This window comes from Microcebus murinus, chromosome 12, assembly GCF_040939455.1.
Source record: "Microcebus murinus isolate Inina chromosome 12, M.murinus_Inina_mat1.0, whole genome shotgun sequence".
Taxonomy (NCBI): domain Eukaryota; kingdom Metazoa; phylum Chordata; class Mammalia; order Primates; family Cheirogaleidae; genus Microcebus; species Microcebus murinus.
In genome coordinates this window covers 90,973,805-90,999,470 of record NC_134115.1, presented here as the reverse complement: position 1 = coordinate 90,999,470, position 25,666 = coordinate 90,973,805, and the positions used below count along the sequence as shown (strand labels likewise).

Genomic DNA, 25,666 nt, shown 5'->3' with positions numbered 1-25,666 from the left:
TTTGACTTGGAGCTTTGAGTTCTGCCACGCTTGGGTTTGCCCTCATTGGTGTGACGTTTATCAGACACCCACGGGGCCCCAGGGCACACAAGAAGTGTCCCTGCCCTGGGGACGGGGCAGACGGTCTGTGAGGTGACTTGATGAGGGCAGCACTGGGGCACACGACAAGCCCCGGCGCAGCCAGGCCGGGAGGCAGTAGCAGAGTGTTCACAGAAACAGGCTCGGTGTGCCCCAGAGCGTTGAGGACAGACCGAGGGGTACTTGCTGACAAGATGCTTAGTATTCCCTTGTGTAAGGACACAGTTCTGTGCCTGGAATAGGCGGCCACTGTCGTCTTTCAGGGCCCCTTGTGCTGCCTAGGTGACCGCCCCGAGGAGCCTGTCCCTGGGGAGCACCGGGGCAGCAGGGTCCGTGGGGCCTCCAGGCGGGGCCCTCGTGTGGCCAGGTGTGGAGCCTGTGCCTGCCCCCACCTGCCCTGCAGGAGCAGCATGCGAGCAGGGGGGTTTGGAGTCCGATGTCTGCCTGTCTCAGTGCAGGTTGGGCACAGTGTGGTCCTCGGCGGTGTCGGGGGTGCCCGGGTTCAGGATCCAGAAGGTCCGGGGAGCTGCGCTCTAGTGTGGACTTGCCAGCTGGCCAGCGTGGCTTTCATCTGCAAACCTGACATCTGAAGGTGCAGCTTTGCAGGTGGGTAAACTGAGCGGTCGCTCCAGGGCTCTCCCCTGACAGAATCCTCTGGGGCGTGCAGACGCAGTTTCCCTGAGCTGGGCCCCCACAGAGCTGGGGAGCCAAGGCCCTGCAGTGAGACAGCAGTTCGACTCAGGCAGAACTTACTGCTTGGTGCTTCCAGTAGGTGCTCCTGGAACTTGAACTGGGCCTCCCCTGAGAGAGGCCCTTGAAACCGAGGGTCCGAGCCAGCCCATAGTAGCAGGCCTGGCACAGACCTTCCCTGCCAAGCCACTCAGGGAGGGGCCGGGGCAGGACCAGGAGAGACGCAGTAGGGCACAGGTGCTGATGAGGGGTGGAGGTAGCTCTGCCCTCTGGTCTTTGCTTTAGGGGCTGGGTGGACGGAGCAGCCCTCGGAGTGCTCGACAAACCAGGGGTGCCCTGCGAGGAGGAGAGTGGAGAGTCAGGGCCGCAGACCCCGGCAGGCTCCCTGGAGCCCCACCACTGCTCCATACGCTGCCCACGGATCCGGGCTGGTGGCTGGCCTGGCCCCCTCTCCATCTGCTGATGGTTCCACCGGACCCTGCACTGGACATGGCCAGTGAGGAACCACTAAGCTTGCTGTGCTTCCAGCTCTGGGGGGTCGGGTGGGACAGGGGTGGCCCAGCCGAGGGTGTGACCCAGCAGGCACCAATGAGCCAGACCACTTCAGGAGTAGGGAGTGACAGGGAAGGAGCAGACTGATGGGGACAGAGACTGTCAGAGGACAGGACTGTCAGAGGACTGTCTGGGAACAGACAGAGACTGGGGCCGCTTCTGAGCAATGGGGTGCCCGGCTGCGGGCTCAGAGGGCTCTGGGCGAAACGGGAAGAGGCCTGAGCGGGGGACGGCCTCCAAGTTTGCCCCCCAGGAGGTGAACACAATGTGTGTGTTTGTTTTCAAAGACTGACAAGTTGATCTTAGAATTCATGAGATGCCAAAACAGTCTTGCCGAAGAATAAAGTTGGAGGCCTCACGCTCCCCATTGCAGAACTTACTAGAGAGCTGCGCCCTCCTAGCTCGAGGATTGGCACGTCCGTCCGTGTGCAAGCCAGAGCCCAGTCCCGAGCCTGGCACTACCACGGTCCACTGGTTTTGACAAGGTGCCAGGGCAGTTCGCTGGAGTCACAAATGCTGCTGGGATAATTGTATGTCACTCAAAAGATTTATTCGTACCTCACAGAATACCAAAGAATTAACTCAAAATGATCATGAATCTACATGGTAGAGCCAAAGCTATACACTTTCCAGAAGAAAACAGAAAATGTTCATGCCTTTTGAGTTTGCCAAAGTTCTTACATGCATCAGCGAAAGCATAACCCATAAGAAAAGACTGTACTTCGTCAAAATCTAAAACTTTTGTGATTCACATAAAACACCATTACAAAAGCGAAAGATCCAGAAGGGATTCTGCTCCTTAACTGAGACGAAGGAAGGAGAGAGAACTTAAAAATATTCTCAGAACAAAAAGAGCCGTTTTATAAAGAACTGCCTGCTATTGGGAGCTGGGGCAGAGTTCAGGCTGAAGTTCTCGACTGAGGAATAACGGCTTAGTGCCCACCCAGTGCTGGGGTGGTGTCAGCAGTAACACCTAGGAGCTCACCCGTCCCAGAAAGCAGAAGGAGGGAGGGAGGGAAGGCAGGAAGCCCTGAGAATGGGGGTGAAGAAAGCTCTGGCTCCCTGGGGCCTACAGAAGGGAGGTTGTTGAACTGACCTTGGAAGGTCTGGACCGGCCTGGTCCCCCGTCTGGCAGGCGGCGCCAGGGGCTTCGAGCTGGCCACCAGTTTCACTTCCTCACAGCCCCACGACCTGAAGCCAGCGTGCAGAGATGTCACTGTCGGCTTTCCATGGATACAGTGGCCTGCACGATGGCTTGATACCCTTCCCCATGGAACGGCCAAGCTGGCAGGGCCATCGTGTACAGTTGTCACTGCCGGCTTTCCCTGGGCACAGTGACCTGCACGATGGCTTGATACCCTTCCCCACGGAACGACCAAACTGGTGAGGCCATCGTGTACAGATGTCACTGCCGGCTTTCCCTGGGCACAGTGACCTGCACGATGGCTTGATACCCTTCCCCATGGAACGGCCAAGCTGGCAGGGCCATCGTGTACAGTTGTCACTGCCAGCTTTCCCTGGGCACAGTGGCCTGCACGATGGCTTGATACCCTTCCCCATGGAACGGCCAAGCTGGCAGGGCCATCGTGTACAGTTGTCACTGCCGGCTTTCCATGGGCACAGTGACCTGCACAATGGCTTGATACCCTTCCCCATGGAACGGTCAAGCTGGCAGGGCCATCGTGTACAGATGTCACTGCCGGTTTTCCCTGGGCACAGTGGCCTGCACAATGGCTTGATACCCTTCCCCATGGAACGGCCAAGCTGGCGAGGCCAGTGAGCACGCAGTGTTGATGTTGGCTGTCCACAGGTATAGTGACCTGCACAATTGTTTGAGGTGGGGCCCTAAACGTTTTGAGACAAGCGTGCTTCGCCTCTGATGTTTAAAGGTCAGTTGCTGCAGGTCTGAAGACACAGCCCGCTGCTTGCCAAGGTGCCTTGTGCTCTGTGGCCGTCCCGAGGTCCCACCCCCACCCCCGACCTCTCGCTGCTGCCCAGCAGCGTGCTCCCCGTGACACTCAAAGCAGCTGTCACTCCCCGTCCCCTGACACCCCCATCCCCCACCCCCATCCCCCAGCCGTCACTATCCCGTCCACAGCACAGCTGGCTCAGGCACACGTGACACCCACGCCGGGCACCGTGCTCGGCCTCATACTGCTGGGTCAGCCTGGCCAGGCGTCAGCCCACGTGGCTGGGGTCCAGGGTCATACGGGCGTCCCTGGTGTCGTTGAGGACCTGGGTGCCCCCTGCCTCTCTCCCTGAGGGTCCCAGGGTGGGCCCGTCCCCATGGGGGCACTTGCCAGGGTCTCGGGTGCCCCCTGCATATTTCTTCTCAGGCCTCTCTCCCTGAGGGTCCCAGGGTGGGCCCATCCTCACAGGGGCTCCTGCCGGGGTCTCAGGTGTCCTCCCCCCCATGTTTCTTCTCAGGCCTCCCGGCCTGTTCCGGAGCAGTCGCAGACCAGAGAGCCGGCCACACCAGCCCAGTGCGACTCGCCGGAGCACGGCCCTCGTCCCCCAGTCCCCCAGGACTCGGTCTGTGTGGGGTGGAGGGAGGGGCGGGGGGCCGGATCCTCCCGCGTCCCCGACGGCCCTGACTTCCTGCGAGAACAGCGTCCCGGTGTGCGCACCTGTCCAGGTACTGCTGGGGCCAGTCTCACTAGGCCTGCGAGGTGCCCGGAGCCCCCCAAGAGTGCACGACGCACACGGCAGAGACCAGCCTCCCTGCAGGACGCTGCCGGCCACAGATTAAACGGGGAGCAAATGAGACAGGGAGAATTGTCCCAAATTAATTAAATACCCAACGGCAGCCCAGTAAGGCCCTAAGGAGTTTTTATTTCGGGGGGGGGGATGTGACATAGAAAATTTGTATTTTTTGCTTTTTTATAGGGGGTGGGATGGGAAAGAGGGAACTGGATACAGAGGTTTCTGTATTTTTTCTTAAAAATGTAAAATTGTCTATAACACAGATACACTGTGCTCTCCTTGGTGCCAAGCCTTTCTGATGTGGTCACACAGGTGACCGAGGAAGTGCAGAAAGCTCAGAAGCAGGAGCTAAAACCCTCACGTGTCCCCCACGCAGGGGGCGGCCCCTCCGTCAGCCCCCGGTTCCTGGTAGGGACGTTTGACCGACAGTCACAGCTGCGGCTCAGAAACCAAAAGCAGAAGGAGGAGAGAGACAGAGACCTTTTGAGGAGGGGGCTCTGCAGACCCCCAGCTGGGCGTGGGCCCAGGGCCGCCCCGCCCCGCGCATCTCAGCCCGGGGCCACGGGGAGGGGGGGAGGCGTTCCCCCAGCGCTTCTCAGCCCGGGGCCGAGGGGCAGCGCGGGCGAGGGGAGATGGGGCTTCTGCCTGGTGCCGGGTGTGAGTCTGGGGTCCGTGCCGGCCCCTGAGCGAGCTCGGCCCCTCCTCACCCTCCAGCCCGGCCTCCCTCTCCCGGGGAAGAGGCGCAGAACGCAGCTCCCCACGAGAGTGTAAGCCTGGCACCAACCGTCTACGGCAGCCTCTCCGAGCCCTGTCACCTGGACGCACCTTCCTCCGAATCAGACAGCTGCACAGACGTTAGCATCACGCCCACCCAGAGAGGGGCTTCCTGGTGCTCACCTGGGCCAGGGTAGGTGCCAGGTGCAGGGACAGCAGGACGTGCCCCCCAACATGTCTCATGGGCTGAAGGCCCCACCTCGGATGTCTCCCGCCTCCCACGGAGCAGCTGCCTGTGTGGTGGGCGGGACTGGAGCGGGAGACCTGGTTCCGCCTCACTGGGACTCAGTTTCCCAGGAGGTGACCCAGACAGGTCCATGCTGCTCCCTCCCAGTGGCCCCTGGCTCGGGACTCCCTCCCTCCCGCCCTCCTGCTCCCCTCTTCCTCATTCCTGGGGTCTTCGGGAAGGCGAGTCCTGTAGTGAGGTTTGGAGGCTGTTCCTGGGCTGGGCCTCACGTCCCAGCTCCCCGACCCCCAGCTGCTCAGGAGGGTGGCTGGTCCTCCAGGAGGACGAGCCGGGCTGAGGGCCCCGCGGGTGCCCGTGCCGTGTCCCCTCCCCCACTGTCCGTGGCCTGTGCTGGCCAAGGCCGTCTGCTAGGACCCCACGCTGGCCGTGGCTGCCCAGCGCCGGCGACGCCATCCTGGGCCCGGCCTGGGGAGTGGGGGTGCCCAGGGCCCGGGAGGGGCGCCCGGGCAGGGAGCGAGTGGGTGGGAAGACGGCAGTGCTTGCCCAGGAGGCCACGTCCTCGGCGTCAGCTTGGCAGCCGGGTCAGGGGACACAGGTCCAGGTGGCGTCCAGGCACGTCCCCTCTGCGTGACATTCACCGTGACCGGTGCCAGCCGAGGCACAAAGAGGTTCTGTGCTCAGATAAGCCGGGCCTCGCATGACCTCAGGGAGGAGAAAGAGCCGGAACACAAACACGGCCGACCTTTCCCGGGGAACAGCTCCCCACCGCCCCGGGCTCTGTGGCCGGGTGCGGATCCGCTCGCTCCGGCCCGCGGGCCCCTGCCGAGCCCCCGGAAGGGCGGGCGAGACCGCGTCGCGGGAAGAGGCCCAAGTGTGCGAATGACCCAGCTCCTTGGGGGCAGGCACCACGGCCCGCGTCTGGGACACACAGGGACGGCCAGGGCTGGCCTGGCCAGAGAGGCCCGCAGGCCAGGCGGGCGGACAGGGCCCTTCCTCCCCCAGGAGGTGGCATCGTGCTGGGCTCCCAAGGACGACTGAGGCCGCCGGACACAGGGGATGGGCGGGAAAGGCCGTGCAGGCCCCAAACACACACAGTGGGGTCCACACCCGGGGCGACAGGGCCAGGCAGGGGACAGGGTGCTGCTGGGGGCGGCCGTCGCACACGGGAACCTGGGACTCGGCGTTTGGGAGTGTTGGCCCCTTGGAGAAGACGGCACCGAGTTGGCGGCGGAACTGCCGGTCACGTCCTTGGGCCTGGCCTCCCTTTCCGTCGCGTGTGGAGTGCAGAGGGCGGTGGGCGGCGGCAAGTCCCTGTGTCCACCCACGGCGTCCTTCCTCACTTGTCTGCTGCTCCTGCGTCCAGCAAGGGGCTCTGCTAGGAAACGGGCGGAAGGGACTCTCCCGGGCCGCGACAGTGAGCCCCTCGGAACGGCTGGATGGCGGGTGACTGTCCCTCCTCTGCCAGCGTCCACGACGGGGTCGCACACGCGTATCATGCCACACGCGTGTGCTGAGGGGCGGCCAGGCGAGGGCGCTGTGTCCGTGCAGGAGGAGTCCCAGCATTTGCTCTCTGTGCGCCTCTCGACACCAGGCAGGGGTTGCTCACCTCCCACGGTGGATGGACGCCCTGCCCGTGTCCCCTGGGTGGCCGCGGGGCTGGCGGGGTCCGAGCAGACTGACCGTCGCCTGGTCAGCGGGGCTGGGAGTGGGCAGCGGCCGCCAGGCCCCGAGGAGGGACGACGCCCCAGGGACAGGGGGGCTCTGCCCATGGCCCCTGCCTCCCACTATGCTGGCCGTGGGGCATCTGCTGCTCAAACTCCAACAAAAATTCCAACAGGCTGGGCGCAGTGGCTCAGGCCTGTAATCCTAGCACTCTGGGAGGCCGAGGGGGGAGGATTGCTCAAGGTCAGGAGTTCGAAACCAGCCTGAGCAAGAGTGAGACCCCGTATCTACTAAAAACAGAAAGAAATTAATTAGACAACTAAAATATATATATAGAAAAAATTAGCCGGGCATGGTGGCGCATGCCTGTAGTCCCAGCTACTAGGGAAGCTGAGGCAGGAGGATTGCTTGAGCCCAGGAGTTTGAGGTTGCTGTGAGCTAGGCTGACGCCACGGCACTCTAGCCTGGGCAACAGAGTGAGACTCTGTCTCAAAAAAATAAATAAATAAAAAATAGAACCGTAGGGGCGTCCGTGCCTCTTGTGTGGTCGAGCACATTTCGCACAGAGAGGACTCCCATGCTCACGGGCATGACAGGCTCCGCGCTCACAGCCGAGCACCCTGGGGGGATCGGGGAACGGACCACAGACCAGCCTCTGGCTTCACGAAGAACAAAGCTCATTTCCCCTCCACTTCCCACCGACGTGCCTTCACGCCCTGGTGTGACCTGCAGCCCAGCACCCTTCCGTGGTGATGCCAGGTGCAAGGACACGGGTAGGAATATTCCTGACGACCAGGGCTGCCCCAGGAAGGCCGGGAGCCCAGCCCCACGCCAAAGGGGCTGTGAGCGTCCACAGGCCCCGCTGAGCGCAAACCAGCCCGCGGCCCTGCCAGCGCCACTGCCACCGCTGTCGCCGTGAGCGCCCCGGCTCTCGTCTCCTCCACATGGAAGAATGAAAGCAAGGGGCAGTGTTGTTTTTATTTGTTTATTTGAGACAGAGCCTCACTCTGTTGCCCCAGCTGGAGTGCCGTGGCGTCAGCCTAGCTCACAGCAACCTCAGCCATCCTCCCGCCTCAGCCTCCCAGAGAGCTAGGATCACAGGCGTGAGCCACCGCGCCCGGCCAAGTATTTATTTTCTTGATAGATTGTGTTTATGTTGGCTCCCTTTTTATTCAGTCGATGCAAAAACATTATACCTATTTGTCTAATAGGCTTCTTCATTTGTTCTAAAAATTTATTTATGACACCTGTTCACCCAACTCCTGTTTCGCTTTCCCCAGGGATCACGGCCCTCACGGGCTTCGTGTGCATCTTTTTGCTTGTGTGAACCCATGCGAATGGGTATAGTTTTGTTTCCGTGCGGTTAGCACCCTTTAAATATCCACTAAAATAGAAATTTCTTTCCCACCTCATGTAACAAAATGAGCTATCAGTGTTTTTAGAGTCCACACTTGATTAACTTTGCTGACGTTCTGTTCATCGCTGCGCTTATCCCTGCTGCGTGTTTCCCATGAGTCCCTCCCGGTGTGCACAGTGTTGCTGAAATTCATCCTTTAAAACTTCCTGTCAGGCCGGGCGCGGTGGCTCACGCCTGTGATCCTAGCACTCTGGGAGGCCGAGGCGGGCGGATTGCTCGAGGTCAGGAGTTTGAGACCAGCCTGAGCAAGAGCAAGACCCTGTCTCTACTATAAATAGAAATTAATTGGCTAACTAAATATATGTATATATATATATATATATATACACATATAAAAAAAATTAGCCGGGCATGGTGGCGCATGCCTGTAGTCCCAGCTACTCGGGAGGCTGAGGCAGGAGGATCGCTTGAGCCCAGGAGTTTGCGGTTGCTGTGAGCTAGGCTGATGCCAGTGAGTCCCAGGCACTCACTCTAGCCTGGGCAACAGAGTGAGACTCTGTCTAAAAAAAAAAATTCCTGTAACACAAGTCAATGAGTAGTAGACTCTCCCAGTTTTGATAATTTTTTTATGTCTGATATATCTTTATTTGACCTCCAATATTTTATGAAGGTTGAGCTAACATTCAGAGGTGAATGCTATTTCCCGCCAGTTTGTTAAAGGTGTTAATCCATTGTCTCCTGAAAGTAGGTGTTGCTGCTGTGAACTCTGCTGTCAGTCCACACCCACGTCCCTTGTGGTAAGGAGTCTCTGCTTTCTGGTAGCTTCTATTTTTTTATGTCTATCCTGGATGCTCTGCCGTTTACTATAATATTCTAGGACTGCATTTCCCTGTTTCGATCATTACTTGTTTGAAATTTAGATCTTGGATCTCATGTCTTTTTAATTCTGGAGCATTCTGAGCCAATATGTTGCTTTTTTGCCATTTTTTTTTAATGCTTTTCTTTTGGAACTTCTATTACATTTATATTGGAGCCTCTTCATCTATTCTCTGTGTGCACGTATGTGTGTGTGTGTGTGTGTGTGTGTGTGTGTGTGTGTGTGTTTCCTTTTGTTTTTCAGAGACGCTGCTGCACTCTGGTTGGTTTCCTCAATACCATTTCACTTCTAGATATGGGCTGGAAACTCTGAATCTATTCTTTTTTTCTTTTTTTTTCCTGAATCTATTCTTAACATCTCAATTTCTCCTTCAAAAATTTTTTGCATTTTCACTGATTTTTAGCAGTACTACCTTCCATTATACTAAGTCTCTTTTCTACTCTGTCCTGTCTAGACTTTATCCTGTCTGAGGAGTTTTTTATTTGCTCTATCATTCATCTCCAAGATTTATAACTATTTCTATTTCATATCTCCTTTTTAATGTCCTGACCAGGTCTAAATTTAAAATTTCTTATTCTTTCTCCTAGAATCTGACTTTAATATTACCAAAAAAAACCAAAACAAAACAAAACAAAAACCAAGAATAAAATTTCTTATTCTTTTTCATCTTTAGGCATCCTCATCATATTACTGCAATTTTAGCGTGCCTGTCAGACTTTGTTAGGTGGAATAAATTCCCGCACCAGTGGTTCATTTGTCGTCTGTCTTTCCCAGTGTGGTGTGTATTTGGGTAACTTGGAGCCTTGGCCTGCTGGCTTGTTTTAAGGCGAGGCTGTCGTGTCTGTGCATGTCTGCATTTCTTTGTCACCTTGCTGTCATCATTCTCTGCGCAGCAGCGTCTCATAGCCTCTGCCCCCGTCCCTGGTCCCAAGCTTCTGTTCTGCTGTGACAGTGAGGGTGTCACCGATGAAGTCACCCTGTCAGAGGACAGCGTGTCTCCGTTCTGCTCCGGAGGCTGCACTGATGCCCTCTCACTCCCTGCGCCCACGGCTCCCCGTTCAGTTATGACGAGCTACGGCCCCGGATGTGTCGGGAAGGGCTTCTCAGCCTCCTCTCCGGAGTCAAGGGTCCCCACCCATCGCCCCGGGAGCTGGACCCCAGGCCCTCTCTGCCGCCTTAGGGCTGGGAGCCAGGGGTCCTGGCCTCCGCCCCCTTCACCACTCTGTGCTTCTCTTCCATTCCTGGTTTTATGTAAGTGTGTGTGTACACATGCATATGTGCACACACACACACACCTGTCTTGGTTTTATATATATATATATCTCACCTGTCATGCTGTGTGTGTGGAGCACACAGGGGCCTCACTGCACACCTTGCTCAGGAGCATGAACATGCTCTTCAAACGCACATGGTACCTTGTTCTCCCCAGAGGGTCCCTCTTTTCCATGATGAATCTGAGGGTGAGTGACCTGCCCAAGGACACAGGAAGGTCGGCCGAGCCCCACGCCCCTCTGACTCCAGCCTGCAGACTCTGGCAGGTGCTCGTCAGTGGCAGAGGGGCCCGTATGGGACAGCTGAGTGGTGTCTGCTGCCACCACACACGGCCCCGCCCTGGCCCACACATGGGAGGTCTGCACACCCTCCCATGCACTCAGACTCAGTTCCTTCCTGGTGCAACCTGCAAGTCCGCTGTGCTGGACTGTGGCCTGTCTAGATGGTCCTTTGGGGACTGAACAAACTGTTATTCATCAACGTCCAACAATAATGACATTTTACCTGCTCCGTTGCAGAGCTGCCACGGTTCACGCCCAGGAAGGCGCCGGTCAGTCCCGGGAGCCAAGTGCCCTGGGGCACACGCCTGTAGCGGCATAAAGGGCCGCCGTGCGGGAGCCGGCACAGCCTCTCCGAGCTGCAGCGAGTGTCCCGTCGGTGGCTGTGAGCGCAGACCCCAGAGATGAAGACCCTGTTCCTGGCCATCAGCCTCGTTGCCGCCCTGCAGGCCCAGGACCCCTCGGCCGAGGACGGGGAGATTGAGGATGTGAGGCCCAGACGGGGCAGGCGGGCGGGCCGGGGCTTCAGGACAGGCTGAGGCTGCTGGTTAGAGCCCGCATTTAGGGTCGGCACTAAACCCGACCCTGGAGGAATGGCCAGACAGCAGAGGGTGGGCCCAGGGTGCCAGGGCACTGGATTAGGAGGACGGGGGTCTGTGAAAGGCGGCTTCGCCTGTCCCCCAGGAGTGAGGGTCCCAGGGTCCTGGCTGACTCGCAGGGGCTGGGCACGGCGTTGGTGGGTCTGGAGCAGGTGCTGGCGATGTCCTGGCTGGGTGAGGAACTGGGAAACGCTGCACGTCTCCAGCCCTTCTGGGCGGGGGCAGATTCCGGGGCTGCAGACAAGGGGAGGGGGAGGCCCTGGAGGGGTCTCCCTGAGCCCTAATGAAGAGGAGCCTTCCCCAGCTGTCAGGAAGGTGGTATCTGAAGGCCGTAACAGCTGACAAGCAGATGCCTAGGAGGAAGGTGCAATTTGTGACTCCCTTGACCATCACGGCCCTAGAGGGGGGCAACCTGGGAACCTCGATCACCATGCCGTGAGTGTCTGGGGCCAGGCGGCGGGGACCTGGGCTTCACCCAGGGGCCAGGGGAGGGGTAGGCAGACCACGCTGGGGGGCCGTTCTCAGCCCCTTCTGAAACACTCAGCACCGGGCAGCTTCAAGGGCAAACGGTGCCACTGAGGGCGTCCCCGGATCAAACCTCGTGGCTGTGAGGGGCAGGGCACTGCCCACCCCGCCCGCTGCCTGGGGAGCACCTGCCTGCCGCGCAGGCCCCTTGGGGAAAAGGTGTCTTCCGCCCAGGCCAGAGTCAGCACTGGCAGGCGGGGCCTCGCAGGCTCTGCACTTGCAGTAACTGTCTGCTTTGGAGACCACAGGCACGGGCTTTCAGGATGACCGAGAGAGGAGGTGAGATAGCAGGGAGATACCAGGCAGGCAGATTCCTTTGAAATCCCTGTGTGGCTCCCACCTACACAACTCCCCACCTGTGTGGCTCCCACCTACACAACTCCCCATCTGTGAGGCTCCCACCTACACAACTCCCCACCTGTGTGGCTCCCGCCTGAGTGACGTCACACCTGTACGGTTCACACCTGTGCAGCTCCCACCTGCGTGGTTCACACCTGTGCAGCTCCCGCCTGCGTGGTTCACACCTGTGCAGCTCCCGCCTGCACGGTTCACACCTGCGCAGCTCCCGCCTGCGTGGTTCACACCTGTGCAGCTCCCACCTGCGTGGTTCACACCTGTGCAGCTCCCACCTGCGTGGTATAGCAGTGTCTGTGCTCTGGTCCTGGGGCCAACCCTTAGGAAGCCATTGACCCAGAAATGACCCAGATGTTTGCATTTTTCCCCCAAAGCCCCCACTTCAGCCTCTCACTGGGCCAGATTTGGTGATGTGGGCCTCGTCCCTGAATGTCTCCAAAAGGAAGCGGGCCAGCAGGAGAGGACGCTGGGGGGAAGAGGTCCACGAACTGTGGCTTAGGGCGCAGGCCCGTGGTCCCCCCAGCTCCAGCGTGGGTGGGGGGGAGGCAGCCCCCGAGCAGTGGTGCAGAGCTCCTGGCCACCACGAGACCGCCGGGGCCGCCACGTGTGACCAGAGGGGCCAGTGGTGCCTAGGCCTGCGATCGGAGAAGCAGCCTCCCCCGGCCCCGCCGCAGACCTGGGCGTGTTGGACTTTGCGGGCGTGTTAGCGGGGCTGCTCCGAGGCAGGGGAGGCACAGCCAGGACCCCTTTGCCCACGGAGCTTCTGTTTTCCAGGATAAACGGCCAGTGCGAGGAGGTAAAAGACGTCCTGGAGAGAGCTGAGGAGCCGGGCAAATACTTGGCCCGTGAGTCCTGGGGGCTGAGCGGGGCCACACGCCACTGGAGGGGGTGGCAGCTGGCACCTGGCACCTCTCTGCGGCAGCCTTTGACCTGAGAACCCTTTCACTCCATTCTGATGCCATTAAAAGCTCGCCCTCCCCTTTCCCCAGTTACGGATCCAAACACCTGACCCTAAATGCCAGGTGTGGTGGGTTCGTCCCTGGAGGGACGGGGCCGCCCAGGGCTTTCCCTGTGGTTTCAGACGTGTCCTGGCAGGAGCCAGGAGAAGGGTCGTATTTGACCGGCAGTGCTGAGCACCCCGGGCTCCGGCCCCTGCAAACCTCACACCCCGAAACCTCCCTGTGACCCACTGCTTTGGGCTGAGACTGGGGCTCAGGCCTGGTGGGGAACCTGGGTCCGGGAGCTCTGGGCGGCCGGGGGGTGTGCCGGGCCAGGAGCTAGGTGGTCCCCCGGATCCTCTGGGAAGGCGCAGGTGACCTACTCAGGCCTGGTGTCGCTGTCCTTCTGCAGACGGGGGCAGGCGCCAGGTGTCCATCATCCCGTCATCTGTGAAGGGCCACTACGTCCTCTACTGGGAGGGCGAGCTGCACGGCACGCAGGTCCGGATGGCGAAGCTCATGGGTGAGCCCCGCCTCCCGCGCCCTCCCCTCGCCCCCTGCACCCCCTACCTACAGCAGAAGCCGCTGGGACACGGGAACCCACTTGCAGTCCCCTCAGGACCGACTTTCCTGAAGGAGCCCCGGCTCCCGCCCCCAGAGTCCAGCATCAGGGTGTCCTGGTGCAGGTCCCTGCAGGAAGGAGCCGCCGCTGTGGGCACAGATGCGAAGGCCACACGTGCCACAGTGTGGGCGCCTGCAGTGCCACCCCTGAGCACCACCGCTGGGGGTGTCCGGCAGGGGAGGGTGTGAAGAGGGGTCTATGTGGAGAGGAGATTCCCGCTCCTGGGGTTACAGCCCGGACTCCGTGGCACCAGCAGACAGGGGGCATCAGGGCCACTCCCGTCTGAAGATAAGCGTTCTCCCTGGTGCGGGGAGCGTGCGGAGGACAGAGGACAGAGTAGCGCGGGACAGGCGTGGTGCCCTGGTGCCCCCGGGGGGGAGACTCGTCTTCTCCTCCACGCTGGGGTCCCGCTGCCCACCCTCCCTCCCCGGCAATGCTGGGGCCGAGTGGAGAGCGCGGCCTGCTTCTCCTGGTCCTGCTGCCGCAGAGCCTCGGGGCAGGTTCACAGCGCCCCGGGGGTCCCCGCAGTGGACCGTCCTCCTCCCCAGCCCAGCGGCTCCTCAGCCCTCCAGGCTGGACGGAGGCGCCTGCGGCCCCCCAGTTCTGCAGGCCGCTCACGGCTCCTCCTGGTCGCCTGCAGGCAGAGACCCCGAGAACAACCAGGAAGCCTTGGAGGACTTTAAGAAGGTCGCAGCGGCCAGAGGACTCAACTCGGGGCAGGTCATCATCCCCAAGCAGATGGGTAGGAAGGACTCACTTGCTTTGCCCTCCTGTGTCCCCATGGCGGAAAGCCAGCAGAGCGACGTTGTACGGGAACGTGTTGCATCCTGTTTTGACTTTGTCCTTTTGGGGTCACGGGACATGCTGGCTGACGGAGGGCCCTGGGTCCCTGGGGGCTCCTGAGCCAGGTGTGTTTCCTTCTTTCTGCAGAAACCTGCCCTCCAGGCAGCTATTAGGTAAGTAACAGTTTTAGAGGACACTTGGGAAAATCCGAGTCTTGGGGCTCAGTGGCACTTGGAGAGGCCATGCGGTCTCTCTCCCACCCACCCCTGTCCCCCTCCCCCCGGGCCTCGGTGACCCCGGTCTGGGTGCAGCTCGTGGGCAGCTGGGAAACCCTCCGTGGCGAGCACCTCTTTTGCTGGGCGGCTGATGGGGGACAACGCCTATCCCCCAGGTCCCCAAGGGGCCTGCGGCCGGTGTGGGACTCAGATCCCTCCTCAGCACCCCCCACCCCTCTGCAGTCACGGTGACCCCGTTAGCTGATGAGTTGCTTGCAAGGTTCAGGCACCTGGCGTGCGTGCCACAGTGACTCGGGCTTCCTGGGTCCCACATGGCTGCGTGTCATTTGGGAACTGGAGGCTCAGAGACTTGCCCAAGGTCACCTGCCCAGGTGTGGGCAGAGCCAGAATCCAGAACAGCATCGGGTCCTTCCCTCACCCTCCCGCTGGCCTGAAAGCTCCTGTCACCTCTTCACACGCTGAGCTTTGTGGGCAGCCTGCGGGAAGGGCCCTGCTCTGTCTGCTCTGAGCTGGTGGCTGCAAACCGAGAGCCCTGTGTCCCCCTGCCCCCATGTGCCCCTTCTCTGTGTCCCCCTGCCCCCATGTGCCCCCACCCTGTGCCCCCCTGCCCCATGTGCCCCCACCCTGTGCCCCCTGCCCCCATGTGCCCCCAAGTGCCCCCACCCTGTGTCCCCCTGCCCCATGTGCCCCCACCCTGTGCCCCCTGCCCCCATGTGCCCCCAAGTGCCCCCACCCTGTGTCCCCCTGCCCCATGTGCCCCCACCCTGTGCCCCCTGCCCCCATGTGCCCCCAAGTGCCCCCACCCTGTGTCCCCCTGCCCCATGTGCCCCCACCCTGTGCCCCCTGCCCCCATGTGCCCCCAAGTGCCCCCACCCTGTGTCCCCCTGCCCCATGTGCCCCCACCCTGTGTCCCCCTGCCCCCATGTGCCCCCACCCTGTGTCCCCCTGCCCCCATGTGCCCCCACCCTGTGTCCCCTGCCCCAATGTGCCCCCACCCTGTGTCCCCCTGCCCCCATATGCCCCCACCCTGTGTCCCCTGCCCTCATGTGCCCCTACCCTGTGTCCCCTGCCCCCATATGCCCCCACCCTATGTCCCCTGTCCCCATGTTCCCCCACCCTGTATCCCCTGCCTCCATATGCCCCCACCCTATGTCCCCTGCCCCCATGTTCCCCCACCCTGTGTCCCCTGCCCCCATATGCCCCCACCCTATGTCCCTCTACCCCCATGTTCCCCTACCCTGTGTCCCCCTGCTCCCATGTGCCCCAACCCTGTGTCCCCCTGGCCCCATGTGCCCCCACCCTGTGTTCCCCTGCCCCCATGTGCCCCCACCCTACAGCCCCGCACCCCCATCCTGTCCTCACTGACTCCCGACTCCTTTCCAGGTCAGGGGGCACCTCGGCTCCCCAGTACCCAGGGCAGCACCCAGCTCCTGTGTCCTGCGCAGGGACGTGGGAGGAGTCCCTGGAGCCTGGCCGGCTGCGCCCCTCCTGCGACCCCCAGTTCCCCCCATGCCTCCTCCCCTGGTTCTGCATAAAGAGCTTCAGCAGTCCCCAGTGACTCTGCCTGTCTGTGGGGCCCCTTGGGTGGCTGCCATGGGCACTCCCTCGGGGGTCTGCTGGGAGGGGGCGGGGGTAGGGAGCACCGGGGACCCAGCCTTGTCCTCGTTCTTTGTAGTGGGTGACACAGGCCAAGGGGCAGGAGGGGCTGGGCAGAGGGTGGGTGCAGGCGGCCCTGCCGCAGTGTCCCTGGTGCTTTCTGCATGTCTGCTGCCCCACAGAGCTCCGATGCCGGGTGGCAGGTGTAGCGGGCGGCGGGGTAGGGCAGTGGCCATGGTGCTGCACCAGTAAGACCTGGCAGGCCAGGGGCAGAGCGAAGCTTCTGCTCCAGGTGGGGATTGGACAGGGTCACCTGGGCCCTTGGCACTGACCCTGCGTCTGAGCAGGCTGGACGTGGTGTGGGGGTGGGGGTGGGGGGACAGCAGCTCAGGGCAGGGCATGGCCAGGCTTGAGCTGGCCAGGGGGCCCGCCCTGTCCTCAGGGGTGCGCACCTGAACTGCCCCAGGGGCCTGCTGGAAGCTGCCCTGGTCTGTGCCAGGGCGGGTGTGGGAAAGCGAGTTAGCTGCCGGGGACGAGCCCCGCAGGCATCAGACACCTTCCCCGCATCCTGGCGCTTTATGAGATCTGAAGCTTCTCTTGATGGCGTGACACAGCGCAGCGGCCGCAGAGATGAGAGGCAGGGCTCTTTGTCACTCGCAGCTCCAAGGGAGACAGAAGGCTGCAGGCGGCCCCGCGGGGTGGCTGCACCCGGACAGGCAGCAGCCAGCAGGAGCTTGGGGGCAGCGAGGGGGGCAGCTGGGTGCTCGGGCACCCATGGGCTGGCTAATTTGAATAATTTGGGGGCCCTGGGGCACAAGGGCTATCCCTAATTGCCTGGCCTGGCCCAGGGACAGTTAGGGCTGGTGTCTAGGGCCCCAGAGTGTGAGGGTCTGATAAGGGCAGTGACTGGGGTGTGAAGCGATCAGCTGCTCAGGAAGGGGACAGACAGCCTCTACCCAGCACCTCAAAGCTGGGACAAGACAGCATTTTCTCCACCGCCCATCAGCCAGGCTCCAGGGTCACCTGCGGCTGGCAGATGTGACCACGCAGGCGGCCACGCCTGATCTCAGGTGCCCGAGTGTCTCTGCCCACTCTTCCAGACGCCACACAGATCGGTGCCGAGCGCCCAGGGCTGCACCTGTAGCCCAGAGGGAGCCACATGCCCCACACAACCTCCGAGCGGGAGCAGTCCACGCCTGCAGGGCCAGCGTCAGGGCCCAGGCCTCGGTGACAGTCTGGGCGAATGTGCAGAGAGGAAAGGATGATGGGCTGTCAGTGACGGAAGAAGACAGACACGCAAACTGGGGCTCCCCCCAGACAGGAGCACCCCACCCTGCGTGGGAAATACCGAGGACTCACAGGTGGACAGCAGGGGACTTGGAAAAGGGAGTCTGCAAGGTGCAGGAGCAGAAGCAGGGCCTGCTAGGGGGAGGGGGGACACGTGGCTTGGAAGAGGAGGCGTCCCTGGGAGTGCCGGTGGTGAAGCAAGAGAAGCAAACGAGTGGCCGTCGTGGACACGCTGCTGGAAGGCTGGGGGACAGCCACCAACCCCAACAGCACCATCCACTCAAACTCCAGCTTGGCGTTTTAGCTGTCCCTCCTCGAATTATTTGAAAGGTGGCTTTCTAGGGATTACGACGACAGCCTGCACGCCACAGTCTACTTGGAACCAGTATTGTGCCCCTTTACTTAAGACGTAAGGACCTTGCAGCCACATGGGTCCACTCTCCCTCGGCCCCCTTCATGCTGGTGTTGGCCCACACGTCACACCTGCTCATGTTACAGACAACATGGGGCTGCAACGCCTGCGCCAAGCCGTCACCTAGACAATAAAGGAAGCAAGAGGGCAACGTCGTGTTTTGTATTTATTCACAAAACCTCCTGCTTCTGACGCTCGTTGGCTCTTCCCGCGGGTCCTAGTTTCCATCCCATGTCACTGCTCTTCAGCCCTAATGATGTCTCGCAGCGCTTCTCCTGCCGTGGGCCTCCTGCCCGCAAGCCCTTTCCCTTTTCTTTCGTCCTAATAGGTTTCTCTTTGCTTTTACTCTTGGTGGATACTTTCAACAGATGCAGAATTCTCCACGGACAGATATTGTCTTTTAGCACTTTGAAAGTGTCATTCCACTGTCTTTGGGCCCACATGGCTTCTGGGGCCATGTCCATGCTTAGTCAGTTCATTGCTCTGCTGTATGTAACATGTCCTTTTTCTCTGGTTGCTTTCATTTAAAAAAAAAAATTTTTTTTTTTTGAGACAGAGTCTCACTCTGTTGCCCGGGCTAGAGTGCTGTGGTGTCAGCCTAGCTCACAGCGACCTCAAACTCCTGGCCTCAAGCGATCCTCCTGCCTCAGCCTCCCGAGTAGCTGGGACTATAGGCATGCGCCACCATGCCCGGCTCATTTTTGCTATATATAATTTTAGTTGGCCAATTAATTTCTTTCTATTTTTAGTAGAGACGGGGTCTCGCTCTTGCTCAGGCTGGTTTCGAATTCCTGACCTTGAGCGATCCACCTGCGTCAGCCTCCCAGAGTGCTGCTTTCAAATTCTGTCATTAAATTTGGTTTTTGGCACTTTGACTTTGATGTACCTAGTATCATTTTCTTTCTGTTTACTCTGCATAGGGTTTTCTAAGTCTTTTGTATCTACGATTTCATAAAATTTGGTACATTTCCATCCATTACCGTCTCCAGTGTTTCTCCTGCCCATGGCTGAGCGCCTCACCTCTTCTGAGACTCAGTTACACGTATGTTAGGTCTTCCGATGTTGCCTCACAGGCATCTGAGGCTCTTCTGTCTTCAGTCGTTTTTCTCTTTATTCATAGAAATGGATTATTTCTATCAATACAGATTCTTCTCTGAATCTTCTCAATTTGGGGCATAGCCCTATCCAAACACGTGACATAAATTTTTTTTTAATGTCACGCGTTGTAATTTTTGGTTTTAGAATTTCCATTTGGTTGGTGTTTACAGTCCTATTTTCCCACTGAGATGTGTCTTTTCATTCAGTAAGAGAATATTGTCCTCTGCGTGCTTAAGCGTTGCTAAGAAAGCTACTTCTAATATCCCTGTTGTCTCAGAATCAGTCCTTTCTCTTAAGAATCATCATATTTTTCTGTTTCTTCATAGGTTTGGTAATTTTTTATTATATCCTGAACATTGTGAATGATGTATAAACCCTGGATTTTGTTAAGTTCCTTTGAAGAGTGTTGGGGTTTGTGTGTGGGGGGGGGGGGGGGGGTTTAAGCAGGAAGCTACTCTGACCGAGCTCAAACTATGAGCTCTGCCCCCCTGTGGTGAGCCGCAGTTCAGCTCACATCTCAGCCAGTTCTGTAGCCGTGGCTGGGCGGCTTGGTGCCCTCCCTGTGCATTTGTGTCCTGGGGTTAGCCTGAGATTTGCACAGTTGGTGGCAGAACTCGGGGCTCCCCCTGTCTGGCTCTCTGCTCTCCAGGACTTCTCTCTCCACGTCCCAGCTGCTCTCCCGGCGCTGGGCTCTGTCCTCTGGTCCTCAAGCCAGCCGGACTGCAGGGTTTCTCTCAGAGCCGCACCTGCCCCGTGCGGTGGAGACAGGGGCCGCGTCCAGATGAAAGCGGCAAGAGCGGGGACGTCATTCGGTGCCGTCACCTCCTTCCAAGTGCCGCCTGCCCTGCGGACTGTGTGCCTTGCTTGCTCTTCATTGCCTCCGGGGAGCTGTGTTTAGATTCTGTCCAGAGTCAATGGTCGCTGCTGAGGGCGGCTTGGTCAGATGGGAGCTACGGGGCCAAGGTGGGAAGGGACGGCCCCGCCACTTGGTAAAGGAAACGCACTTTCGCCCCAACAGAAGGGGGCGTGCTGGGACTAAGAAATGGCCCAAGTCGTCCGTGGCTTCTACTCTGCACACAGAGTCGCTGGGTACTGCGCCTCCCGGGAAATCCAACCCGGTTCATGTTGACCAGTAAAAGGGACCATCGTGATGTGCAGGGCCACCACGAAGAGAAAGCAAGCGAGTGTCTGAGGAGGGGTTCCCTAGACCCTGCACAGAGCACCCTCGGAGCGTCCGCCCCCCTGGTCTGGCCTACAGTTGGGTGAGGGCTTCTCCCGGGACGTGGCAAACCCAAGATTCCGGTCTGCCTGCGTGTGTTCCGGGCACCCCGTGCGCCCAGAGAAAACCTTCAGGCAAGGAGTCGGGGTGCGTGGCCGGGAGCTGCCCATCGCACAGGGAGGCCAAACCTGGGGGGGACAGGGGTAGGACCCTCCGTCACCATCTGCCCTCCACCCCGCAGGCTGCTCAGATAGGCGCGGCAGGTGACCGCCACTAAAGCTTCATGGTCTCTGGCCACTGCGGTTCTCTCAAAGAAAAAGCTCCGGTGGGAAGGTTGGTGGGGCAGGCTCCGTCCCTGCTGCTCCAGGCGATTCTGGGATTTACTTGAAATCACCATCCTCCCCTCCACCACCCATCCTGGCTTCCCTTTGCCCTCCACGTCGTTCGCCCAGCGGGGCCGCCTGCACTGCTCTCCGAGCCCTGGCTTAGGGCTCTTGCCGGGCCATCGTCACTGCGGTGGCCTCATCCTGATCATCGCTGGGCGTGGAGGTGCCAGAGTGTGCTCCCGTCAGGCCCCTGGTTCCAGACTTACTCCTCCTGCTCCGCCTAAGCGGCGGCTCCCGCAGCTCACAATGATCGGGCTCGGTTGCTCACCAGTGAGGACCCCAGAATGACCTGGCAGGAGGCACCGCGGCAGGATTTGCAGAGCGCTGGCTGAAGGGCTCCCCTCGCGCTCACCCAGAGCTCTCACCTGCGGAGCCTCGGGCTGCAGGGGTGGCAAACGCGCAGCTCTAAATGGCTCTGCTAGAAAAAAATGCGTGCTTAAGTCAACGGCCCAAGCCTCCGCCTTAAGAAGAAAACAAGAAATTATGCTTAAAGTTAGGCAGAAGAGAGGAAACAATAAACATTAAAGAAGAAATTGACGGTGGGAAGAAGGGGATGCGGTGGGCGAGTGTGCACCCAGCATTCTGTGTCCCTATCCGTTCGGGTTCTGTGCCAGTTATGGATCGAATGCCCCTCGGCTCCAAACTCACCCTTCGTTGCCCTACGCGTGACACTGGAGCTGGCCCCTGTGGACGGGTCTCCTGTGTAGCGGGCGCAGTGTTGGGCCTTGTCCGTAGAGGGTGCTGGAAGATCGCTGGAGGAAGGGGCTTCCCTTAGGCCCCAGGGATCTTCTTCCTTATTCGTCCTGGGGGCTTGGCTGGCCGGCAGGATGCCCGGGGGAGCTTACCCCACAGTGAATCCAGCAGCACCCTCGGGGGTGGCTTTCCAATGAGTTCCATGAGCACCAACCTCAGCAAACTTCTCTGCCATCCGAGGGGTCACAGACACCCTTCTCCAGGAAGGACTGAACCCCTCCAGGTGGGTTCCTGCACTGGGTGCTCACGCTCCGTCCTGGAGACAGAACTTGCTCCTGTTTCTGCTATTTCTATATTTTTTTGGAGTTCTCTTTGCCCTTCAGTAGCCATTTCCCTGCTACCAGTTAATAATCCTTTATCTTAAACTTGGCCTGTTGGGGTCACTGTGCGGCCTCCTGTCCCCTGACACCCCTGCTGTGTCACCCAGGCCTTTTATTTTCTGTGTCTGAGGCCCCTGCACCCCCTGCATGTACACATGACACATACACATGCACACACACAACACGCACATGTATACATATGCACATACACGTGACGTACGTGCATATACATGCGATGCACACACGTACACACATGCACGTGTACATGCTACACGCATACATGCATGTATATGCAACACACACAGGTGCACACAGACCATCTGGAGCCTTGCTGATCCTGGACAGACTCCCCTCCTAGCGTTAGTAATTTCTAGAAACAGCAAGGACATGCCTGTGAGCCTGCCTTTTGTACGCAGACCACCCAACCCAGACCCCCTGCACCCCCTGCTCTGTCCACTCTCACACTCGGGCCCCCATCCCTCTGCCCCAGTCCCCCAGAGCCGGGTACCAGACCCTTGGACACCCCTACACCCCAAAGCCTGATGAAGTTATTCAAACCAGCCAACCCGGGCCTGCTCGCCCGGCCGCGGCCCTGCGCTGTGGATGCCCACTGACGCTCCCGCTGCGCTCTCCTCCTGCTCCCTCTGCCGACCCCGGCGCGCCCACATTGTTAGAGCTGCTCCCGGCGGCTCGGCCAGCTCACTAGACAAGGATTTCGTTTATTATTATTTATATATTTATTTCCCTTTTATTTCATTATATCATGGAGGCACAAATATTGTTAGGGCTACATATGTCGCCCCTGTCACCCCACCCTCCCAGGCCGTAAAATATGGAACACCTCACGAATTTGCATGTCATCCTTATGCAGGGGCCGTGCTAATCTCTGTATCATTCCAATTTTAGTATATGTGCTGCCGCAGCGAGCACCGTTTATTTATTTTTTGAGACAGAGTCTTACTCTGTTGCCCGGGCTAGAGTGCGGTGGCTTCAGCCTAGCTCACAGCGACCTCAATCTCCTGGGCTCAAGTGATCCTGCTGCCTCAGCCTCCCGAGTAGCTGGGACTACAGGCATGCGCCACCATGCCCAGCTAATTTTTTTCTATACATTTTTAGTTGGCCAATTAATTTCTTTCTATTTTTTTTTTAATAGAGACGGTGTCTTGCTCTTGCTCAGGCTGGTTTCGAACTCCTGACCTTGAGCGATCCGCCCGCCTCGGCCTCCCAGAGTGCTAGGGTTACAGGCGTGAGCCACAGCGCCCGGTCATACGCAGGGATTTCTGACGGGGACGTCAACGTCGGGCTGGACACTGCGGTGGTGAGAGCAGATGTAGCTCAGCTTCTGCGCGTCGGGTCGGGAAGAGCTGAGCTCCGCCCCAGTCTGCGCAGAGGCGGCAGCGGGGTGCCCCGGAGGGAGCGGGGGCTCCCGGGAAAGTGCAGGGCTGGTCGGTGTGGCCGCGGTCAGGCCGGCTGTGTGGCCGTGACCTGAGTCAGGCGCCGTCCTCCCGCAGAGCTGGAGACGAGGCCCCGTCGTCCCCGATGGCCACGTTTCAGAGGAAGGGCCTCCAGGTCCTGGAGAGCAGCCTCCCGAGCTCGGGGGACGCACAGACGCCCCGAAGCGGCAGAGCAAGGGGCACGGGTTAGCCGTGTCCAGCAAGTGCTCCGAGAAAGGGAGGGCAGGCGGGCTCTCGCCGGGAGGAACAGCGAACCCCCAGCAGCAGGCGGGCGCTGGGGGCCGGGCCGGCCCAGGGACGCGGCTCACGCTGCCGGGAGCCACGTGAGAGCTCGCTCTGCCCCCGCGCGCAGGTCCAGACGGAGTCGCCTCCTGCCGGGCGTCTGCGGCTTCCGCGCACGTACTGATAAATCGGCTTCCATCAACACTGAATGTGGGACACCTGAGGATCGTCATCTGTCCCCACCGAACTGCCCCGCGGGCCACGTCCACGACCGGGAAGGCTGCTCTCCTCGGCCAAGGGGCAGCAGAAGACTCTGCTCAGGAAGGTTCCGGGGACGCGGGGAGGGGTCAGGATTCTCACTTTCACCTGAGCGCACGTGAGTGTCCCATCCTGTGTGTCAGGCTCCCGCTCCCTGCTCAATGTCCCGACTTCCGCCTAAGAGCCTTGGCGAGGTTCGTGTCCAACTCACTATGCAAATCGCGAGCCCACACTGTTAAATCGTGGGTCTAATTTTCAGCCCTTTCTGCTCCGCCGCTAAAAGAATGACGTATTATTTTAAGGCTGTCGCGGAACGTCTCTAGTGCTTTGACTGTTGCTCAGGCTCGGAATTTGCCGTTTCCTTTCTGAAAGCTCCGCTGGGGTCTGAGCCGCTGCGCACCCCGAAGACCCTGCGGCCATCACCCTGCGTCTGTGGCCAGAGCCGTGGTGTGGGCTTCCCAGAGCCTCGCTCCCGCGGCTGCGCCCAGCGGGCAACCGAGGCCAGCGGTTCGGGGGAACTGTGGTGTCAATTCATGCTGTGCACCTCCCATCCGCCATCGACAGGGTGCCCCCCCCGCACCCCCTGCACATACACATGACACACACGTGCACACACACACGTGATCTGCAAGTGCACATACACGTGACACACATACATGTGACATGCAAACCGGCACAGACAGCACACAGTTACACATGTACATGTGACACGCACACGTGCATGTATATGCGACACACACAGGTGCGCACAGACCATGCAAAACCCTGTGGCTGGCAAGTGTGGGGGACTGTCCCAAAGGTCTCCTTGACCGATGGGGAGGAGAAGGAAAGTGATTCTAGACGCTTTCCCGCCTTGAGTTGCGGGGAAGCAGCGAGCAGGTGCGTTCTCCGTTCTCCGGCGCGGCGGGGCTGGGAGCAGAGCTCTCCCCTTCACCTGGGGCCCGCGGCTCCTTTAGCTGCTGCCCCGGCTTGGCCGACGACACCACCACCACGACGGCAAGTGTAGGCTCCGCTGAGATGGGTCCACACGCTCATTTCCAGTTCCTCTTCTCAGTGTCTCACGGGCTAAGCTCGGGCGTGGACGGGGCCGGCTCCTCCCGGAGGCTCCAGGGGAGACTGTTGCGGGCTTTCCCAGCTTCCAGCAGCTGCCACGCGCCGTCCTCGGGGCCCGCAGCGCATGTCCTCTCTCCCCTCCGACCTCCGCTCTGTCCGCATGTGCACACCCCTCCCCACCTCTCCCCTCCGGCCTCTCTCACAGGCCCCTGTGATCGCACTGGCCACCCGGACAACGCAGAATCATTTCTCAGCTCAAGGTCCCTCCCCGAATTGCACCTGCAAAGCCCCTTCACCACGCACACACTCGCAGGTGTGGGGTCAGGACAGGGCATCTCTGGGGGCCGTTACTCACCTGCCGCTGGGGGAAACTGACAGTCCGTAGGGTCGCAAGTAAACGAACAGGACGCCCCAGGCAGTGACGTGTCCTGCGAAGAATACAGCATGGGGGAGTGATGGGGGCGGCACATCTTTCCATAGTGGGGTCCGGGGAGGCTTATTGGGGGAGGCGATCGGTAAAATTTTTTTATTGAGATATAATTCGCATGCCACAAAATTCGCAGTTTGAAAGCGCACAAGTCAATGGGTTTTCGTAGGTTCACGAGGCTGTGAAATGCTCACCGTTATCTAATTCCAGAATGGTGTCGTCACCTTGAGCAGGTTCCCACTGCCCTGAGCACTCGGTCCCCCTCCCCTCCCGCGGCCCCTGCAGCCGCCGATCCCCTTCCTGTCTGCGGAGCTGCCCGCCCTGGACTGTCCACGTACGTGGGCTCGTACGGCACGCGGTCTCTGGGGACTGGCTTGTCCCTCTAGCGCAACGTCTCAAGGCTCCCCCACGCTGTGGCACCTGTCGGTGTCACTCCTTTTTGTGACTGAACAACACTCACTGCATGGATAATGCCTTTTGTTTATCCAGGCATCCGCTGACCGGCACTTAAGCTGTTTCTGCCTTTTGGGTTTTATGATGCTGCAATGAACATCCATGCAGAAGGATACGTTCCGTTTATCCTGGGCGCACGCCTGGAGCAGGGCTGCCGCGGCGTGGGGTCATGATGTGTTTAACTGTTGGGTAAACTTTTCTCTGAGAAGCTGCGCCATGCTACATGCCCGGCAGCAGCGCA

General features: G+C 59.8%; 1 protein-coding gene and 1 non-coding gene across 2 annotated transcripts; one reads left to right on the top strand and one right to left on the bottom strand.

Annotated features, from left to right (window-relative positions):
- Window positions 1–10,834: 10,834 nt before the first annotated feature.
- Window positions 10,835–14,371, top strand: OBP2B (odorant binding protein 2B). The gene is made up of 5 exons (XM_076008440.1): window positions 10,835–10,918; window positions 11,334–11,464; window positions 12,683–12,753; window positions 13,259–13,369; window positions 14,109–14,371. Exons 1-5 carry the CDS (start codon window positions 10,835–10,837, stop codon window positions 14,369–14,371), a joined length of 660 nt encoding a protein of 219 aa, XP_075864555.1.
- An 8,013-nt stretch (window positions 14,372–22,384) lies between these two features.
- On the bottom strand, window positions 22,385–22,488 carry LOC142874648 (U6 spliceosomal RNA). Its single transcript, XR_012922306.1, has one exon. It is a non-coding gene; the product is annotated as a U6 spliceosomal RNA (small nuclear RNA).
- Window positions 22,489–25,666: the final 3,178 nt, after the last annotated feature.